Source organism: Hydractinia symbiolongicarpus, chromosome 8 (assembly GCF_029227915.1).
Source record: "Hydractinia symbiolongicarpus strain clone_291-10 chromosome 8, HSymV2.1, whole genome shotgun sequence".
In the NCBI taxonomy this organism is placed as follows: domain Eukaryota; kingdom Metazoa; phylum Cnidaria; class Hydrozoa; order Anthoathecata; family Hydractiniidae; genus Hydractinia; species Hydractinia symbiolongicarpus.
In genome coordinates this window covers 11012021-11032824 of record NC_079882.1, presented here as the reverse complement: position 1 = coordinate 11032824, position 20804 = coordinate 11012021, and the positions used below count along the sequence as shown (strand labels likewise).

The 20804-nt window shown below is 32.6% G+C and overlaps 1 protein-coding gene across 1 annotated transcript; it reads left to right on the top strand.

Moving 5' to 3' along the window:
- The first annotated feature begins 9476 nt into the window (after positions 1–9476).
- LOC130655089 (homeobox protein Hox-C5-like) lies at positions 9477–13110 on the top strand. Its single transcript, XM_057457792.1, has 2 exons — positions 9477–12066; positions 12449–13110. The coding sequence occupies exons 1-2, from the start codon at positions 11556–11558 to the stop codon at positions 12742–12744; spliced, it is 807 nt and encodes a 268-aa protein (XP_057313775.1). The 5' UTR covers positions 9477–11555; the 3' UTR covers positions 12745–13110.
- Positions 13111–20804: the final 7694 nt, after the last annotated feature.

The following is a 20804-nucleotide window of genomic DNA, read 5'->3' as shown; positions in this document are numbered from 1 at the left end:
CTTGCAGCAATGTTTTCATTCTCAAGGTTTTTATGGCTAGTCTGGCTAATATCATTTAATATATTTGAGTCAATACAGCCAATTGTACTTCCTCGTGATTGGCCCCAGTTTCCTGTTGACGTACGTCTACTTCTTTTTGACGTACGACTGGAAGATTTTATATGATTTTTTTCGATTGTGGTGTTTGATATGTCAGTTGATATGTGATTGAGTGCAGCTATTATGTCGATGTTTTGAGTTAGTTGTTTATCATCTGTTTGAAATATTATGTCATTGTCGTCTATACATATTTCACTTTGTTTACAATCGTCTGCCATAAACGTATTTGCTGGTATCTTATACTTGTTTCGCATGGGTTGATTAAAAATTAAACGTTGATCTTTTTTATGGGTGACTGACCAACTTGGAGTCTGGTCCTGAAATGTTCTTTGCTTGGGTTTTCGTGTTACCGTCCAGCCTTGATTGCTGTTTGAATATTTTGTTTCTTGTCGATTCTTTTTCACATCATAACACGACTTCGTATTGTTAAACTGATACCATTTGTAAGCTTCTGAACTGCCGCTATTCTTAAAATCTGGATGCGATGTTTTTTTTCTTAAACCCTCCTCTAAATGGCAGCCACAGTTTATGTTTAATAATTCTTGCTCGGTGTCGGATATATTTGTTTGAATTTCTCTGTGTTTCATTTCATATTCTTTACTAATGTCAGAAATTTTATATTTTAATTTGTTTGATTCAACTTTATTTCTTTTAGTTATACCTGTGAAGATTTTTCTTTCGCGCCTCTTGATGTTAGTGATCACACTGTTCAGTTTTGTACTGAGAAAATACGACATTTGTAAGCTTACAACAAACTCTTGCGTCGAGGTTAAGATGTAAGTTTTGGATCACAAGAACGTTTAAATTATGAAATGATAAACATTAAAATTTATTAAATTCCTCTGTTGCTAAGATTATGCTGCGAAGTTAAGATATTTAGACAAAACAAAAGAAACAGGTGATTATCAAAAAGTACGGTAAATAGTAAATTTTGTTGATTCTGTTCTATTTCGATTTAAAATTATGTCAGGGTCAGATGAAAAATACTGTGGCTAAATAAAGTGAATTATTAAAGTCCAATGTAAACTCACCGGGTATTTGCTCAACCCTTTTTTAGGGCTAGGATTACGGGGGGGGGGGGGGAGGTGATTAATTTTACCACTCCTGTTAAATTTAAGAAAGGACAAATGCTATGACTATAAAACTTGGCACAGTAACTAACTAAAACAGAAGAAATACGAGTGATTTGACATCAAAAAAATAACGCTGACGTTATTTTTTGCTGACGTCATCATTTTCTTTAAAAAAATTAAATTTAAATTTCGACTAAATTTAGTATGTGAGGGACAAGTATATGTACATCAAAAGAAATGTTGTTTTATAAAGCTCTATGTTAAAAGTGCTTTTTTAAAAAGTAATTATACCTCGTATATATCGATGGATGTTAAAAAATGGGTTAATTTCTATTGACCAAACATTGGCTGCGCGAAATATTATAGGAATGTAATAATGTAAAAAACTTTCTTTTTTACAATCTTGCTTGTTAGTTTGATACTGTTACATATTCATTACTTCGTGCAAAAAAGGCGGTACATCTTCAAAATCGTGACAAAATGTAAGCACAGTGAGTGTTTAAATAATGATAAAATGCGTTATTTGGTGCGTAGACAGCTTGCTAAGTTAGACATTCTCTCGTTTAACAAGTATTTGAAATTACTTTATTGTCTAATTAATCATTACTACCGTTCTAATGTTATTGTATTTTCCATCTCCATTCTTTTCTAAATAAAATAATGCCATCATTACTTTCAGCATGTTTATGCAGGAGAGGCGTACACGAGACGGCACGGTTGGCTAAGCACGGTTACTTAACCAAACAGGCACACTTAGCCGAAAACTTTGTGAGATCTTAAAAATATGTTTATATGGCATGCTTAGGGTGCATGTGAAGTAGGCGCATCTTTCACGTTGTGCAGGAATAGAATTAGCTACTATTCGAACGAATGAAATGAATAATTTATGCCATATTTCTGTATTGCTTAGCTGATCATTGCATTTTACAGCAGAATATAAAAAAATATAATACATAAAAAAGCTCCCAGCATGCTGCAATACTGCACCACAACTTCGACTGCAGTAAATTTTGATTTGCATCTGGCTGCTGATTGATTTTTTTCTTTATTGTTTCACAGTTTTTGCAAAATCTTAATATATTCCGTTGCTTACTTTATGATATTAAAAATAAGAGCGTTTTGAGCAAAACATAAAGAAAAAATGAGAATACCTAGCCTTAATGTACCCAGAACTAACACAAAATTTTTGAACTCGTGATCATAAATTGTAAAAAAGATATGTCATTTGCTGGCATATGAATTTTTGGTATTTCCTTTCTAAAGGGCGTCTTTCAGGATAAGTAAAGCTGTAATATTGAAAGCTATCGTACTAGCTAGTTTACAATTTGATTTCCAGATGTGTAGTTCGAAAAATTGCGATTTACTAATAGAAATACAGTTAAAACTCTTTAAAGCGGACACTTTCAGGACCAAATTTTTGCCCGCTCTAGAGAGGTGTCCGCATTGGAGAGGTTTTACTTATTATTGGCAAAAAATCTACTTTACCGAAACTGGAAATCCATTGGCATCAGGGGCGGATCTAGGATTTTTTTCTGGTTAGGCAAAATTTCATTGATTTTTTGGCAAAGTAATATCAAGGGTTGTGCTGTTGTACGAGGTAAAGCGGGCGTTTTGTGTTTTTATTATAAAAGGAGCTAAAATCTTTCCAAAAGTGAGGTTTTTAGTTATTAAAAATCTTTCCTAGATTAGAAACGAAAGTGTCTTTATAGCCCAATAAATAAAAGTAACCTCCGTAGTTTAACACTGGTATCCTCGCTAAAATATGCGGATGGAAAACTCCGTTTGGTAAATTAGACTCGAAACAAGGTTAGCGTTGCCACAGTTTCTTTGAATGACATACCACACTGGTATCATCTAAGCATCTTTTTTATTTTTTACGCATTTAATACGAGTACAAGTAATCGCCAAGTTACAAATTTGTGGAGTTACTTTATTTCAAAATATGCAATAAGTCTAATAGCTAATAATACCACAAAAAATTACATTACAAGACAATTTTAGGAATAGATAGTCAACAGCAGTGCAACGTAGAATTATTGTTTGGAAAATTACAGCCTGAGTTAACGACATGCAAATGCAAAAACAAAAGCAGCACGTGTAAGATAGCAACGCATAATTAACGTCTACAAAAAGTATATAGTAGTTACCCCTTTATGAAGTTAATATAGTTTAATATTAAGGTTACTGGTGTAGTTTTGCACCAATTTCTATTAAGCATTAATTTTATTGTTAAAAAATTTCCACAAAAGTTAAGCAGTTTATTAAGCCAGAAAAGAGTTAGAAATCAGAAAAATAACATCAAAACATTTAACATGTCTGCATATTATTTACCCTCACATGCCCCTGTCAACTATTTTTAAAAAGTAGTTTAATACTTTAAAATCTTTAAAAAAGTTTTAGTAACTAGGTCAATTCTGAAGATTCTCATACAAAAAGCAACATATATATATATACAAATTCTAACGACAACAGAACGTTCTTTAACATGCAGTTCTTGTTTCGATCGGTATCATTTTACGTGAAAATCATTTCTATCAGTACAAGTTATTTTGATATCATATCCATCCATTTGATATATAGATATATATCCATTGTTTACAGTTTTCCAATATTATAAGGATTCATAATGAATCTCCTGTGTTCTTTAATTGATGGTGATTTTCATTGTCAGAAGAATATTCATCATGGCTGACATCAATATATCTATTCCTAAAACAAAATTATATATGTTGTATTGCTCAACAAAAAAGAAGAAATATTATACAACAAACTTGGACTATTCTTAGATTAGGTATTGTTTCATTCTTTTGTTTTTAGCAATTTTATCACAATTAAAAGCAGCATGGGAAAGTTAAGGATCTTCTCGTGTTCTTAAAAGTTTTTAAAATGAGCAGTGGGATGTTGTATATAAAATCTACTGTTCCAACGAAGTCAAAGTTCTTAGGGACACTCACAATCGAAAAGTATATGCTAAACGTAAATTTGACGTTGGGACGAGGTAGAATCCTTTGACGTTTAAGTATATCTCATACTGTAAACATCGATTTTTAGAGAACAGAAATTATTTTGAACTTGTTGTCGTCTGCCTGCTTAACAGGAGCACATATCCGAGTGCGTATGATTTCAGGGACTGACAACATTCGAATATTACCTATCTGTAAATCCCCAGGGAAAGGCGATCTACAGACCTATTTACATTTAGTTATCTTGCAAGAATTATTCCTTTTCCACACGGACACAAAGATACACAGTTGCATAAACGGCTACACGAAGCCTGTGACCTTAAGACAATAAACAAAAAACTATCACAATTCCAACTAATACATGCAGCTTAGCAATACTCTATACAAAACTTAACATACACCTCCAAACATTTTTTGACCGCCAAGACAGTGTTTACATAAATTGCCTCAGTTATCTCGTTTAGCATTGGCATTAATGAACAAACAATCCATTTGATCGAGGTCAAGTTAAAACCTTTTGTTTTGATAAGAAAGAGATTTTTTAAATCACACGTTTTGTAAGAACATCTGGTGGTTTACCACTTTTAAGAATAGTTCTTGACACAAAAGTGCCTTAAATCCAGCAGCAGTAAAAACTAAAATATATGAAGTGTTACTTACTTTAAAGCAATGTATTCATTGTCTTTTGCAGAGGCAGGATGAAGGTTTGGTTTAAGACATCAACATGGCATAAGTGGCAACAATACTTCCCTCCAGCATTTCCAATCCTTTTAATATCTGAAAGGGTTTCTAAACTCAAAACTTCTTCATTTAACTTAGCTAGCATACAATTGCTTTGATTTATTCTAGCCACTTGAGGTGCTTCCTGCAATTGGACCTGACCCAGCTAAACCATGTTGAAAAAGAAGCATCCACTTGTCGTCCATTGGAACTTGAAAACCCGCGGACGTTTTAGGCGTTTTTTCTTCCATCTGTGATTTTCATTCATTCGGAACTTTAAAACCCGCGGACGTTTTAGGCGAATGGACATTTTTGCCTAACATCGCCCCGGGTTTGCTTTTGAGTAAAATATCAATGATAAAAAAATTAATAAAACGCCGCATCGTCATGATGTCGAAATGAGCCGGATGCCAAAAACAAATTTACAAAAATAATTCTGTTTTTTTTGGATAATTCTATCTATAGAATGTTTTTTCTACGACCACAAAATTAGACTTAGGCAATTGCCTAGGCTGCCTAACCCCTGGGCATGCCGATTTATAAAAGTAAGTTCTGGGGGAAAACCCATGTGGGGCCTGGAAAAAGTGTTCGCTTTAAGGAGGTGTCCACTTTTTTAGACTCTCCGCTTTAGAGAGCTTTTTTTATGGAGTTTATTGACAAATCTTTAGGTATAAAATTTTTTAATAAATATAAATTGTATTGGCCTTGAATGAAAGCTATTTTTTTTTTGAAATTATTAAAACATCAAAACGTTGGCCGAGTGGTCTAAAATTTCAAACATTTTGTAGCTTCCTATTCATTACATTGGCTCATTCATTTTCAAAACGAATTCGTCCACCCTGTAAAAATTCGTTTGTAAATAAGATCTAAAAATAAACCGTATGTCAGAGTTTGAGTTCTCAACGTGATTAGAATCTCGTTCTTTTTTATTCACAAAGTAAGAAAACTTTTGTTGCGCATAAATACAAATATTTTATAGTGTTCCGTTTTTAGATTTTCGATTGATTTGATCTTGATTGTTTGAGCATACCTGCATGTTGCGATTTTGTTTACAAAAACGATTAAGCGTCTATGAATAAGAAGTGCGCCAATATTTCTTTGTTACGCGCATGATTAATGACCATTTTTTTCACGTCTTTTTTTAGAAGTTTAATTAATTTTTTACATGTATATTAATTATACCTAAAAATGACATCAATTTCTTATTACATTCTATTCCCCCCCGTCATGACTTTAGGACTAGGTTTCTTTCAACTAACGTTTTCTGTCATTGATAGGGGGAGATAAAAGTGTGTATATGTTATAGAAATTTTTAAGCTACTTACCATTTTGGTTAAAGCTCAGTGCTGCTTAAGTTCATGTATTACTGTTGCTTGTAAATTGCTCCGTTTTTTTAAAAGATTTGAGCTTCATGTTTCGTGTATGTGTATTAACCGATTATTTTGTGTGCATCTGGGTAAGGGTTAGGATTAGTGTTGTGATAATAGCAGGGGAATATGCGTATTTCCAATTTATAAATGACTTTTTTGTTTTTTCTGCAAAGATTTGAATACATATTATGCCTATTTCTTTTCACACACATTTGTTAATTTACAAACTCTTACTAGGCTGGCAACAAAAACATAAATTTTAAAGTTTGTCGATTTCTGGTAACGGTCTTTGTTTATGGTTTTCAAATAAGAAAAAGAGCGCCAACATTGCATAAAGTAATTTCTGTAGCACAGGTTTGGACGAAACGTTTATCAAAACATACTAGTGGCAAGATATTTTTTTTCTTTCGTTTATTAATTTGAGCATGATAGCTATCGTATGCATGTTTAAGTATTCGGTATATTTTAAAAATACAGCGTGTGAGTACTGCATGTTTGGCGCCAATTAAAAAGGTTGCAATTTTTATTAAATATACGTAATATTGATTTTGTTTTTGTTTTTTACTAAGAACGTTCAAAAAATACAACCATTTACCACACGAATCGACTGAAAGTGTGTGAAGCAAACCTTTCTCTGCAAAAAGACAACCTTCAGAAACATTATTTTTTTATTTTATTTTTTTTCAAAAAAAAACTACAGTATTCTCTCTAATTAGCCGACACTGTTGGTGCATGAAGAAAGTGTCCGCTAATCAGAGGTGTCCGTCTTTTAGAAAGTTTTGCAATGAAAGCTCAAAATTTAAAGAAAATGCGATTTTGTATACGAAATGTCTAACTTAAAGAATTAGCGGGTACTGTGCTTGACTTAGACACAAAAAAGAAGAAAACAAATAAATTGAACGTAATATAACTTAAAATAAATACCAGTTATGTATAAGTTTTATGGACAACAAAAGTTGATTGACTGGTTTGCGAGGAAAATTGAGGCTGTAAAAGCTGACATTTCTTGTAAAGTTTTAAAGTGTTTAAAATAAATATTTTAAAATTATTCAGTTTTTCATTATTTTTGTATGCTGCTCCCTAATATGTTGGACTGTCCGCTAATTTTAGAAAAAACAACCAATAGTTTCCATTTCGTGCATATTTTGTCCATTTTTTGATAGACATTGTTTGCAAAAATTATCATAAATATTGCTACATTCTAATTAGCAAATTTATTTATATTGAAAAAAGTAGTTTTGCGAGGGATAATATGTTTTAAAAGCCCACGACTTTCGCGGTTTTCATCAGATCGCAAAAATAATCTTTTGTAAATTAAACAATCGCAAAAATTAATCCCCTTTAGGCTCAAAATCTAAAACCCTTAAGAGGGATTAAAGTTCAAACAAACAAGTGTTTATGTGTCAGCTAATATTGTAAAACTAGTTCGCCCGTGTTTTTTACACCGCATTGCGTGCGTCTCGCTACTTAAGGTACCATTTTGCACGGGTAATTATTATGTAGATCTTTCAACAACAACGATTTACAACACCGTAATCAGTCGCTTCATGATTTCTAACGCGTATAAGGGTCTCTAGACAGTTGGGTATATGAGGAACCAGGAAGAAATCGTCACGAAATGTAGCTTTCAGACGAATTGAAAACAAATATAAGAATGAAAAAGAAGAACATGTTGATAACATTATAAACAAAATAAAATTATCTCTTATTTAGACGTCAGAATTCTAAATGTTGTTTTTGAGGGAACAGATACATAAAACTTGAAAATAATGATGTTTGTTTGTGTGTTTGAATTCCTTTAGATATTAAGGATTGAAAATATCATATGGATAAATATTTGTTTTTAGAATTCAGTTAAGAATAGAGAAACAATAATGATATCGCACTCACACGAGACTCGATTTTCGAAGACGACAAATGTCGTTTTGTGTTAAATACATTTATTTTGTAAAACACGTGTTGACATGCAGGAAGAACAGACGTAAAACAGTCGGCACATTGTCGGTCGTATTGTAAGATTAAAAAAAATTGACATTTGGTTTATGAAAAGAAACGATATCCTTATTGAACTGAATTTTGTTATGAATTTTGCCTAATATAGAAAAACACGTTAAACGAATATTTTGTCGTGGGAAATCGTTTTTCCCGACTTTTTAGTTGTGACGTAATAACAAATAAAAAGCAATCATGAAATAAAATTGAATGCTTTTTGTCTTCTTGATCGCCGCTTATCAGTGGAAAGAAATAGGTTTTATATAGATGTTTTGAATTTTCATTCCTTCCTGATAACATTTTACAAAAGACTATAACTTTTTTATTCAAGTTCCATGGAATTCTTTAATTACGTTTATCAAAATTTGCAGATGGAAATAAAGAAGAAGAAAAATCAAAAGTTAATTCGGGTCCATTTTACTATTCCAACCGACTCTCCCTGAAGGAGCTTGAACTGTTAATTTCTTATAGCTTGCTACCCAAATTAGCCAAATTTTACTTTATAGGCATTTGCCTAAAGGTGTACTTAACTTCGTCATTTTTACTTTGCTAAATAAAATTTTCTTCCTTTGTATATATCAAAAACAAATAAAATAAAATCGGCGGTGGAGTTTTCGGAGTTAATTTAATTTTATTGTTTTGCAATCTTTGTGTAGTTAAATACACCTTCCTATCTCTTCTTTTATCAATCTGAATTTAAAAACCCGACTAATTAAATGAAGGAAAACATGGGACACTTATCGAAGCTTTTGTTTTCGTTCAAAAGTTTTAATTTGGAGCTGCGATTACTGAAAAGTATGCACGCCTCTTTAAGGGATGTGTTTGTTTACACGGAACTATAAAAAGAAACAGGAAAAAATTTAGAATAAAAAAAAAATTTAAAAGGACTTATCATGACATCAATTTGTCGCCATCTTTTATTATTAAGTATATAAAAAACAGGCTACAATGTCATGATTGTTCACATTTTTATTTCATAATTATTTCTTTGTCTTCGTTTTATTTTCCATATATATAAAAAATATGTTATTGATGAAAATAAAATTGTAAATGTAGTCTCAATAAGGTTTTGGTCGTCCTAAAAATTTATTTTGATCATCTTGTAGTTGATAGCTGTTTTCCTGGAAACTTTTTTTTTTTAACACATGTTTCCGTTATGGACAAAGCGATTTAAATTTTCATATACCTTCACATTCTTGTTCTGTGTTTATTTATTTCATATGCATTTATTTACTGATATATAACTCATAAAAAACAATCCAAATTTCTTATCCTTGTTCGGATTTCTCTATCAGTGTTAAGGTCCTGGGAAGAAGCCATTGTCGAGGTCTGATCATAGACAGAGAATGATTCAATGTTTAGGTCTAATTCAGTTTGTATCGTAGACGTTACTATCAAAAGCATTGTTCTCATTATGCATAAAACATTTCCAATGCAGACATTCTTCTATGTGAGGATGGACATTGGTAATTATTTCATTAGGCTAAAGTTGTGTTTTCGTTTAAAGATCTCACTTTTATTGATCACGTGTCTAGACAAAGTTTTGGCGACTTCTATATTAGTTTGTGTTATTGTTTTGTTCTAATGGACGGTATTCTACACGTCCACAAAAATCAATATCACGTTGGGTAACAGGGCTAAATTTTTTTATTTTTTTTTTATTTATCTTTTAACCTAACCATCCATTACGTAACTGGTTTAGAAAAAATATTTACGCAAGCTTATATTTTATCGTTTTTTAACAATTAACTGTTTTTAAACCCTCTTATAGGAGAGGCAGTTTTTTTTTTCGTTAAAAGACTAGATGTTACAGTGATTTTTGCAACCTTGGCTTGAAATAAATATCTAAATTGAAAAAAAAGAAGGCTAATTTCCTTTTTTTGAACTACTAGATGTACATAATTGACGTTTAACATCTTTCAAAATATGTTGAATGGTGTAAAAATAACTTTTAAAGTGAAGAACTACATTTCCAGCATTAGCAACCAAGGTTGATACGTTCAGTTATGTCTGAAGTTGTACCTCCTTCGATGCAATATAAACACAGTGTTGTTTGACCATTTGATGCTATTGGCTGATTTCAAATAGACTTAGAGTCAATTTACTCCAGCTATAATTATAAGGAATAGTAGATTGTACGTGATGTTAAAAAGGAAATTATCATGAGATTTTATTCTGTCAATACTTGATTTTTCTTTTTTAGTTTTTTTCTAGTTTTCCCCCAATTTTTCTTTAAAACATTTCCATTTGTTTTGTTTTTTTCTCTTCCTGATGTATTTTTTACACAAATATTAACAGTAAGGAGCGACAAAAGAAAAACATCACTTCAAAATAAATTTTGTTAAATTTATTTAAAAGAGAACTCCTGCAAAGCCAAATAAGTCGGTAATAACACATATTTTTCTATAAATTAAATTAAAATCTAAAATATTAAAAATGAACAATAAATAAGAAAAATATGTTAAGTAATGCAGTAAAAACGACTTTTTCAATTCATCATATATAAGCGAATTTGCAAGCATAAAAAAAAGAGAGGAAAAGAAGAAATTAGATGAACAAAAAACCTGTCGACTTCGCAAAGACTATTTGAAGCTATTTGTTTTGGATTATATTTTGTTTAATAGTTTAAGATACGGTAAAGAATGGGAAAAAAGATAAAATTAATGAACTTTATTCAAATTAAGACTTTTATCAGCTGCGCTATCAAAAAAACATCAAAAAATAACCACTTGTGAAAAAGTTAGTATCGAGCCTCGAAAAAAATACGCTAAAATGGAATTAAGTTTGGATACATAGTTTTGGCGCCATCTTTTATTACATGCGTGCAAACACATTATAAACCTCAAAGTTTTAAACCTCAAAAATAATGTCGTTTTACTCTCAAAAACCTAAAATTATTTTCTTTTTTATTTTTTTTATGTATACATGTATATTTTTATCAAAAGTTTTTCTCCAGGCAAAGATTCCACAAGGTGGTCTTTCAGTATGTTTTTATTTATTTTTCGATTTGCTTTTGATTTTGGCGGTATCCGCCTATGCTGAATAACTTTTTGAAAAGAATTCTTCATAATTTATGCAGGTTTAATTAAGACGTTTTATGCTAACAATGAGAAAGTCTTTTGAAAACATTTCACATGCGCAATTGTTAAACAATTTTGTTCTATTCAAACCTTCTGCGCATGTGCAAACCTATTGAGAATATAAATATGACGACCGTGGTTATTATTAAGAGATATTATTAGCTACCACTCGGTCGAGAAGGTCGTTTAAGAAAGGGAAGGTGGAAATTAGCAAAAAGAAATTAAATCGAAGAAGTTTTGTTGGAATAGATAGAAAAAATGTCTAAATCATTTTTAATCGATACCATCATACATGAAAAACAAAAGCTGATAATGAGGCAGCCGCCATCAACACTCGAGTCCGGACAATCATCACCCGCGTCAGATTATTCTCCGCACTATCGACACTCGCCTTTGGGTGCAACAAGGGTGTATTCACACTCGCCTGGATCGTCACCGAGATCGCCAACCACTCCTCCACATATTGAACGACACCACAATTTGGAACGCCATCATACTATGGAGCGATCGAATCATACACCTTCATCGATGTGTAGCATGCGCGGCCCCACAATGTGCACATGCTGCCAGCCACACACTCCACAACCTATATGTACGATATGTGAACCGGGTCCAAGGGAAGGAGAAGCAGCGCCTTCTCAAAAGATTTATCCGTTTGGTAGAGACTCGCAACATTGTTCCAGACATATTTACGGAAACGAAAGACAAAGAATGTATCCTTTAGGGTCACCATTAACAGGACAAAGAATGCAGTTCAACCCAAACTATGGTAAATAGAATATATCGTATTTAATTTATTTTTTTTACTCATTTTGAGAATTCTACACATTTTAAATGAAACTTTCTTTCTCTTTCTTCAGCACAAATGTAATTTCGGCAAGTTGGCGCGTATTTTTTTTCCACAGTACTCTTCGGCATTGCGAAAAATCTTTTGTAACAAAATACGCGCCTTCGAGACTCTTTTAGTAAAAGACTACCTGCTGAAGAGAGCTAAAACCAGTATCAATCTGCTGCAGAAGAAGAGCTTTGTTATTATAAAATAACCGCGCTAAATTATGCTGCATGCTGCGTTATTCGGTATAAAATACAAATTCAACCCCACTAAAAATATCATTACTGATGTTGTTATTCATTTTTTTTGTTTATTTTAGTCCGAGAAATGGAAAGCCGTCGCCTCCAAATGCAACAACAACAACAACAACAACAACTTTGTGGGAAAGTCAAAAGAATACGCACTGCATACACCAGCATTCAGCTGTTGGAACTGGAAAAAGAATTTCAAAATAACCGATATTTATCCCGGTTAAGACGGATTCAAATAGCAGCCATGTTGGATTTAACGGAAAAACAAGTTAAAATCTGGTTTCAAAATCGACGTGTCAAATGGAAGAAAGATAAAAAGGGATATGGTTACTCCCCAATAAACAGTCCCGATTCGCCAATGTAAAAAAGGGATTTTTTCTTCAAGTTATTTGTTATTTAAGTGTAAAAAAGTAAAACTTTGATTTTGTTTGGTTACCGCTAGATCAATCAGTGGGATAAAAAGTGTCAGAATTGAAATGTAACGTGACACGGAATATTATTGACACGGAATTTTGATGATTGCTTTTTTCAATCTTTATCCTTTTTTTTTCTTTTCTTATCCTGTAAATTATTCTGTATATATCTATGAATTAATTTATGACTTTCTATTTATTTGTACATAAATAACTCGAATTTTTTTATTTAAACTAATTTATGAGAAATATTGTTCAATTTATAAACCTCGATTTATTCCTTGTCCTCCAATATTTTGATTTTCTCTATGACTTAATTTTCTGGTTTGTATCAGCTGAATCAACCATACGTTTAATAATGATGTACTTAAATACCATAGAGATTTTGTTTAGCATATTAACATATAATTTCAGTGGTTTGTCAATTCCTACTTCAGTCTATATAGGTCATTTCGCGGGTACAAAATTTCAACGAGAATTACCGCTTAACATTTGCAACAGCTACCATTCATCAGATAGTGTTATTTTGCCATAAAATAATAAACTGGAAAGACGTAAAAAATTATCGAACACCTTTTTTCGAGTTGCGACACTCGAGCCTAAAAGGTACGGCATTTAAAGCTTATCGCATAAAAATCACACTATTCAAATATACTCTGTTTGAGTAGTGAAACGGTGTCTCCTGTTTTACTTTTTAACATCTAGTTCCGAATTTATATCGAAAAGTTGTTTCTCGTGCTCCTCCGTTGTGTATTATTACCATCACACTGTGAAAAAATGTTAACAATTCATTGTTTGAGAGCTCGGCATGTTAAGAAAGTTAAGCTTTGCATCTAAAATCTCCCTTTTTTGCAAAAATCAAAAATTTAACAAAAACAATAATTTGGGTGTTTCTTGTATATCCTTGAATTTAATTTTAACATCAATTTAAAACGTATGAAAAATATTTTTTCCACCTGAGCGAAATTAAAGATTCCCGAAAAATATTTCTTTGTTTCGCAAAATATTTTACCTGTGAAATTTAATAACTTTAATATAACCAGAAATATAGGTTTAATTTTTCTATAATCAGTTTTCTCCGTTACCTTGGGTGGCCGCCCTTCAATGACATGATTTATTTTTTTAGTACAAATTAAAAGCGCTTGAATTGATAGCTGGTTTTGTAGCTAAAAATAGACTGAAAATTTTAAAATCACCTGTTAAAGACAGATCACCAATTAACTCTCCCCAAAAATATGCCGAGAAAAACAGTGTTAAAGCGCCGTAACATATTCGTTGATCATATTCAGCATCTTTATACACAAAGTTGTTGACATTTAATATTCGCGGAAAAAGTTGTACGCTTCAAACTATATGCAAAAGATCCCAACAGTCGAACATGATAATGATCTCAGCACATAGCTTTCAAGTTAAAAATTGATTACACTCCAAAAAAGCTATTGGCATAACCGAGTGTTAATGCTGGATCTCTTTGCACTGCTGCGCTGACACCCCATGTGCTAAATGAACTCCATGAATGTACGGAGTTGTGTGCTATGGCATCTCACATGTAGCAATATTCAGTAAAAATATATTTTTAAGTTTAGTGAAATTTATTTGTATTTAGTAAATTTTTTTTTATATTTAGTGGAAATTATATACCTATTTGACTTGTATTTTCACAAAAAAATATTTGTATTTAGTGATTGCAAAAATATCTGGTCAACCAAATATGTCGTCAAAGTCTGTGTTTTGTAAAAATTTTCAGTCAGAATGCAGGTAAGTCACCTTTGTTTCTGCCTTGTGTTTTAACCGCCAGAAAAAACAAGATGGCGTCGTCGTTAAACTGAGAAGGTTTATTTGACGAGTTGTGAGATCCATTGAGATAAACAGCCCAACCGATGCAAATGCTCCAGAAATTTCAAAGGAACACATCGATTCAGTCATCGGTCTTCTAAATGAGTTACTTTTTACGGAGAATTGCAACACGATGTTACATGCAGAAAGGCTGTTGGTGATGTGATTCGTCAACTTTATATGTTTTCACAAGATCTCCATCGCAAACAGTGTAACATCTCGCCATATAGTGCATTTAGATTTGCACGCTCTGCCCCTTCCATCTCTTGCTCGGCCATGTTTATTGTGGTATTTCCCTTTCCCTTGCATTGGTAAGAACAAAAATAATATTCCGGTAAAATTCGAGGACCAGACGAGAGTTTCGGGGGGTTTTCCCGCTAAGTATATATTTTTTTCACTAAATATATGTTTTTCAGTGAATAAATATATATTTTTTTTACTGAATATGAACATATAATTCACTTAATATCAATATATGGATCACACAAGCAAATATAGGTTGACTAAATATTGCTACATATGGGCTGCCATAGCGTGCGAAGTCGATGATGAATCAAGACGTCTTTTTTACGAAATACCGGGTTATTTTGTTTCGATTTTGTTCTACAGTTTTTACTAGATTTTTGAGACTTCGTACACGTGAAGGTGTAACTGTTTTTTGCGCATGTTTCGAGGTGTAAATATTTTTCTATATGATGAGCCAGCTTTGTTCGCACATAGCTACAACAGCCGTCCACAACCAAAGCGAAAGCATTCTGTACCCAGCTCGTAAATATCGTCAGTCTAAATGACTTTTGTAAGCTTCGCTTTTAAAACGGACTAAGATGGGAATTTTTGTTGTAGTTCTCACATTATATGCTTTGGCGCCAATTGTGCAAACTCCATTCGTGCATGCAGTCAAATGACTGTGTGCGCAAAAACATTTCTAAGCAAAGTTTGGACTTAGTAGTTATCACGATGCTTTGTCTGGTTTTCTTTATATTAAACTCGTGCAGTTAGAAAAGATTTGTAATTCATCATCCAGCCTTGCTTCGTTTTATTTTTTTAAAATCTCATATAAAAGTGTACAAAGTCTCGTATAAAAGTGTATAAAATCTTCTATAAAATGTATAGTCTCTTATCAACAATCGCTTTTACTGATTAGATGCTGGCAAAAGTTTTTGACCATATTTTATTTCAGATCAATTTATCAATTTCATGGACAGTGGTGTAATTACTAAAACATAAACCCACCAGAAGCGAGCATGAACCCCACCTTTAATTATTCGAATCAATGTTTCTAGCATCGAATTTACTTTTAGTACGGCAGTCAGAGGGAGTCCACCTTGCATATTAGGGTACAAATTTTGGTCTAACTAACCTGTTCTAGAGTTTGGGCTTATTTCTCTTGCAAGATTTATTCCATGGACTATAATAACATTTTTTTTATCATGTAGCTACTCCTTGAACAAGTAAAATTGTAATTCATACCATAACCTTTTTTTACTACTGATCTTCCGCATTTTCAGTTTTCATATGAAATGTATTCCACGGCCCAGGAGAAGAATAGAAGATAGAAGAAAATACCAATACCGTTTTTTAAAACCACATTTTGTACCTTTTAAAAATGTTATTGTTTTTTAAAATTAACGATAAAGACGTGATATAGCTTCTTTCGGTATTACACGGGGTCAAACGATCAAAAAAATAATTGTTCAACTGGAGCTTGAAAGGAGGATTAGAAAACGCTATTAAATGTCAATTTTTTGTTGCAAAAGCAGGAAAAACATAGAAATTTGATACTTAAAATACCTTTTCGCGATAAGTTTCTTAAAAAACATATTTTCGCGCTTTTTAATTTTCTCACAAAAGCGTGACGTTGCGTTACATTTTGTCGGTAGCTAAATTGTGATAAAAACGTTTTGCAACTGTTATTGACTAAAAACATTCTGCCGAAGCTATTGTAGAAAAGAAGTGAATACACAGAAAACATGTCCGCGTCATGGAGGTTTATTTAGAGTAGCGTGGTTGTCTAAGTATTTGTCCATGATGTATCAACTTCACGCATTATAGACGATGTTCACATTAGAGAAGTTTCACCGTACTTGCTTCGTTCATAGCATCTAGCTTCCTCATTAATGTTTATCGATATGTAATTCATATAGATATATTATAAATCATGACATATTACAGAATTTACGTAAAAATTATTTATTATCATATATACATTTAGTGACACAGAATTTTTAGATTCTTGGCAAAACGACTAATATGCTGTATATCATATTTATTCTGTACAACGAGATCATTGTTGGCGGGAGCTAATTTTTCAATATATAAAACTGAGTTAGTATTATTTTAAGCGAAAAGCAAAATTTAACCGGGTTTCAGAATTACATGACACGTAAAAAGAAATAAAAACCTAAATGGACGCTGCAACTACCACATCTTTGAATTGAAATTCTAAAACACATGTATTCGAAATAGCTTGGAGGAAAGAAAAAAATAATCACACTGTCACGTGGTAGAAATATTGGGGAACGTAGGTACGGTACAAACTCGATAAAAAAGCGGGATTACTATGGAAAAGAATGGGGGTATGAATGAGGGGAGGTAGAAAAGAAGGGAGCAACAAAAAGGAGAGTAAGTGGCAAATATGATAAAAACAATACAAATACATACTACGTTAATAATTTTGTTTGTACATAGCACAGAATGAATTATCAGGGCTCCCATAAAAATGTCTTGAATATAATGAGGAAATCGGGTAAGATTTTCTCAAAAATATATGAAAAATTAGGAGAAATCTCGTTAAAATGTTGGAAACTTAGAAATAATTTCTACGATGGCCCTGAAGGCTCACATTGTGCGCGGTGTTCTCAATCATTTACGCCTTGCATTGCTTAGTGCGCGCTCTTCTTTAGTCAGTGCGCGCTCTTCTTTGATTAGTGCACGCTATGTATGTATGTATGTATGTATGTATGTTTCTTTATTTAACGTTGGTCAAATTTACAAGATAGTTTTCGCTAATAAAAACCAACTAACGTAACAAATAATAATAATAATAATAACAATGAAAAATAACATTCTGGGCAAAGATAAATTAAAGTTTACAATTCATATTTTACACTTTTTTTTTTCATCAATTTTTTTTACATATTTTACAATTACATAAAATAGAATCCTGGCAGGCTAATTTAACCGTGAACTCTTCAATGGTTGAACTATTTTTAATTTCACGGGGAAGATTATTCCATATCCAACAACTTTGATACAAGATGGAATTTGTACCATAGGAAGGGCCTCTCCGGAGGTTATGCTCACATTGGTATGTGTTAAAACTAAATAGGCACCACATGAATTCAGGGTTCAGATTCTTAATGCTTTTAAACACCTCTATTGCTAAAGTTTTTAAGTGGCGTTGGTGGATGGATTTGTCCTTGTATTTTTCTAAAATGTCAATATAGTCAGCTTTCACTATATCGTATACAACCTTCAATGTTTTATAATGTACTCGCTCTATTTTACTATATGCAGCTTTACTGCAGAACATCCAAATAAGGGGTGCATAGTTAAATTGACTCTGTATAAAGCTTGAGCTGAGTATTTTTGCTTTGGGTTGCGATAAATAAGGTCGTAGTCTTCGTAATGCATGAAGTTTAAAATTTGCCTTCGGGTAGAAGTTGTTTATATGTTGATTGAAGTTTAATTTATTGTCAATTTGAATACCTAGGAGTGTAACGTGGTCAGACTCATTTAAAGTAACTGATTCAAGTGGTAGAGTGATTTTATCTCTTGTTTTTTTACCTAGTATTATAAATTGAAATTTGGTTGGGTTGGCTTTTAGTGAGTTGATTTTAAACCAATGTAACCAATTTAAACCAACGCTCTTCTTTGGTCAGTGTGCGCTCTTCTTTGGTTAGTGCGCGCTCTTCCTTTGTTTGCAGTGCACACTGTTACTGCTACAGTTTTTGCGCGCTGTGCCAAAAAGACCGGGTCGAGGGACGTTAATCAAATGACCACGTGGGTCTCGTGGTCTGTATTTTGTACATTTCATGCGCATGTTACAAGGTAAACACAAAATAAAAAAATGGAGGGAGTACTAAAAGAAATCATCAGGGAAGAAGTAAAAAATCTTTTTTGAATTTAAACAGACTTGGACGAAATAGCTACAATGAAGAAGAATCTGATGTAGTAGCAACAATATGTGATAGTTTTGGTGAAGAAATTTTTACCAATGAAAATTTACCAAATTATTTCAAGAGCAATGGCCTCTACCCGTCGAAAACTTACTTTGTACTCAAAACAAGGTCGTATTTTGAGGATATTGATGATCAACTGGAACTTTCCCCACTGAAAGTAGCTGAAAAAAGGAAAATTTGTTCCGACTGTAGCCATTCGTATACAGACACTTGTTTGATTTGTGAACAAAACAAAGATTTTGAGGATTCCTTAAAAATTGACACTGAGAAAATTAAAATTTCATCAGATACTGAAGAAGAAAAGCCTGACCTAATTGGACTACGTAAACGGCGCAGAGAAATATTTGAACCTTCCTCTTTTGAAGATGATTAACAACAGTTGAGAGAAATATTTGAGAACACAAAATCCCATACATTCACCATCAGAAGACGACATGTATTTTCTGATATGTTGAAGAAAATGAAGTTGTTCTTTGAAAACAAAGATCTTACAAAAATTTCTGTGGAATTTACAAGTTTTGGTATGATTGAAGGTGGTGTTGGTGTTGGCCCAGGAAGAGAGATGATGTCATTGTTTTACAGACAGGCCAAGGGGAAGCTGCTGTACGGATTAGAAAATAATGCAGTCTTCATGCACGATATAGCAAAAACCGGTGATAGATTGTACTATTATTTTGGAAAGTTGGTAGCTGCAGCAGTTTTGTATAATTACCCAACACCAAATTTGTGTCCTGGTTTATGTTGTTCTCGGTGAGTATATAATATAAAAAAATTCATGAATAGTGTTATACTTTTTGCTATATAGTTATTTTTTATGGAGGATTAATCCAAACTGAATAAAGACAATATTGTAAAATTCTAGATACATTGCCATGCTATAGCCAGTGTTACACCTTTAGCAAATATGCTTTTGTACTGTAATTTAAGGCCATCAGTTGTATTTATTCCATTCTTTTGCAATTTCTTTAGGTCTATTATCCTGCACATGCTCGCATTTGGATATACCAGATTATGATGTCAAGCAGAAATTGATTGAAATCAATGAATGTACTGACGAAGTAGCTTATAATACTCTGGTGCGAAATTTCCCAGAGCGAGTAGAGTATGGGTACAATAAATTTCCTTCTTATGATGAGAAACCCGAATTTTTAAAAACAGTTGCACACCATTTTATTATATCCTTGCAACTGGAAGAAATTCAACAATTTCAGAATGGTTTGAAAACTAACAACGTTTTTTCGCTTCTTCAGAAGTACCCGGAAGTGTCAAAGAAATTTTTTACATACAGAGAAAATTGCATTTGTCCTGAAGATATCAAAGCCATCTTTGTCCCTCACTTCTCAAGTGGTGAGGGAATGGAGGTGGAGGAAGATATTTGGTATAATTGGCACAATTTCATCGACGAAACCGGCCAAAAGAAGACGCAGAGTGTCATTGCCTTCACATTGAATGACGTTGAAGATGGCAAGGTAGACGAATCCGTCAAAAAAGCAAAAACCCTCACACTTGAGGACATTGTCATGTTTCTAACAGGACAATATTGTTTGTCTCTTCCACCACCGAAAGTGGATGCTTATTTTGATCATAGCAGTGAGGGAAGAGTGATAGTATCAACATGCGTAATGAAGTTCACATTCCCAGTCACATCTAGATATAATAGTGAAAACTTCAGTAAAAACATAATAGAAGATATCATAAACGGAGAGTGTTATGGAAAAGTTTGAGCTCCATGTTATTCTTATTCTTGGAGAGTTAAACCTCCTTGGAGAGTTGCATGAAACTAAGGATTTCAGCTGTTGATATTATGTTATTTATTTACCTAGACTTTGTATATTGCAGTAGTATTTTTTACATATCTTTATAATTCTGTTTATTACATTGACTGGAAAAGGTTTTTTCACCCTTTACACGGGAATTGTAAATTAAGAGACTATGTATTTGGGCAAAAAGCATTATTCATAACAAAAAAAGACTAGAAATTTCATTGGTGCTGA

Bases quoted from the DNA above. Each gene is read 5' to 3' on its own strand.
- LOC130655089 (XM_057457792.1), top strand. From the start codon at position 11,556: ATGTCTAAATCATTTTTAATCGATACCATCATACATGAAAAACAAAAG. The intron at 12,067-12,448 runs GTAAATAGAATA...TGTTTATTTTAG, and splicing joins GCAGTTCAACCCAAACTATG to TCCGAGAAATGGAAAGCCGT.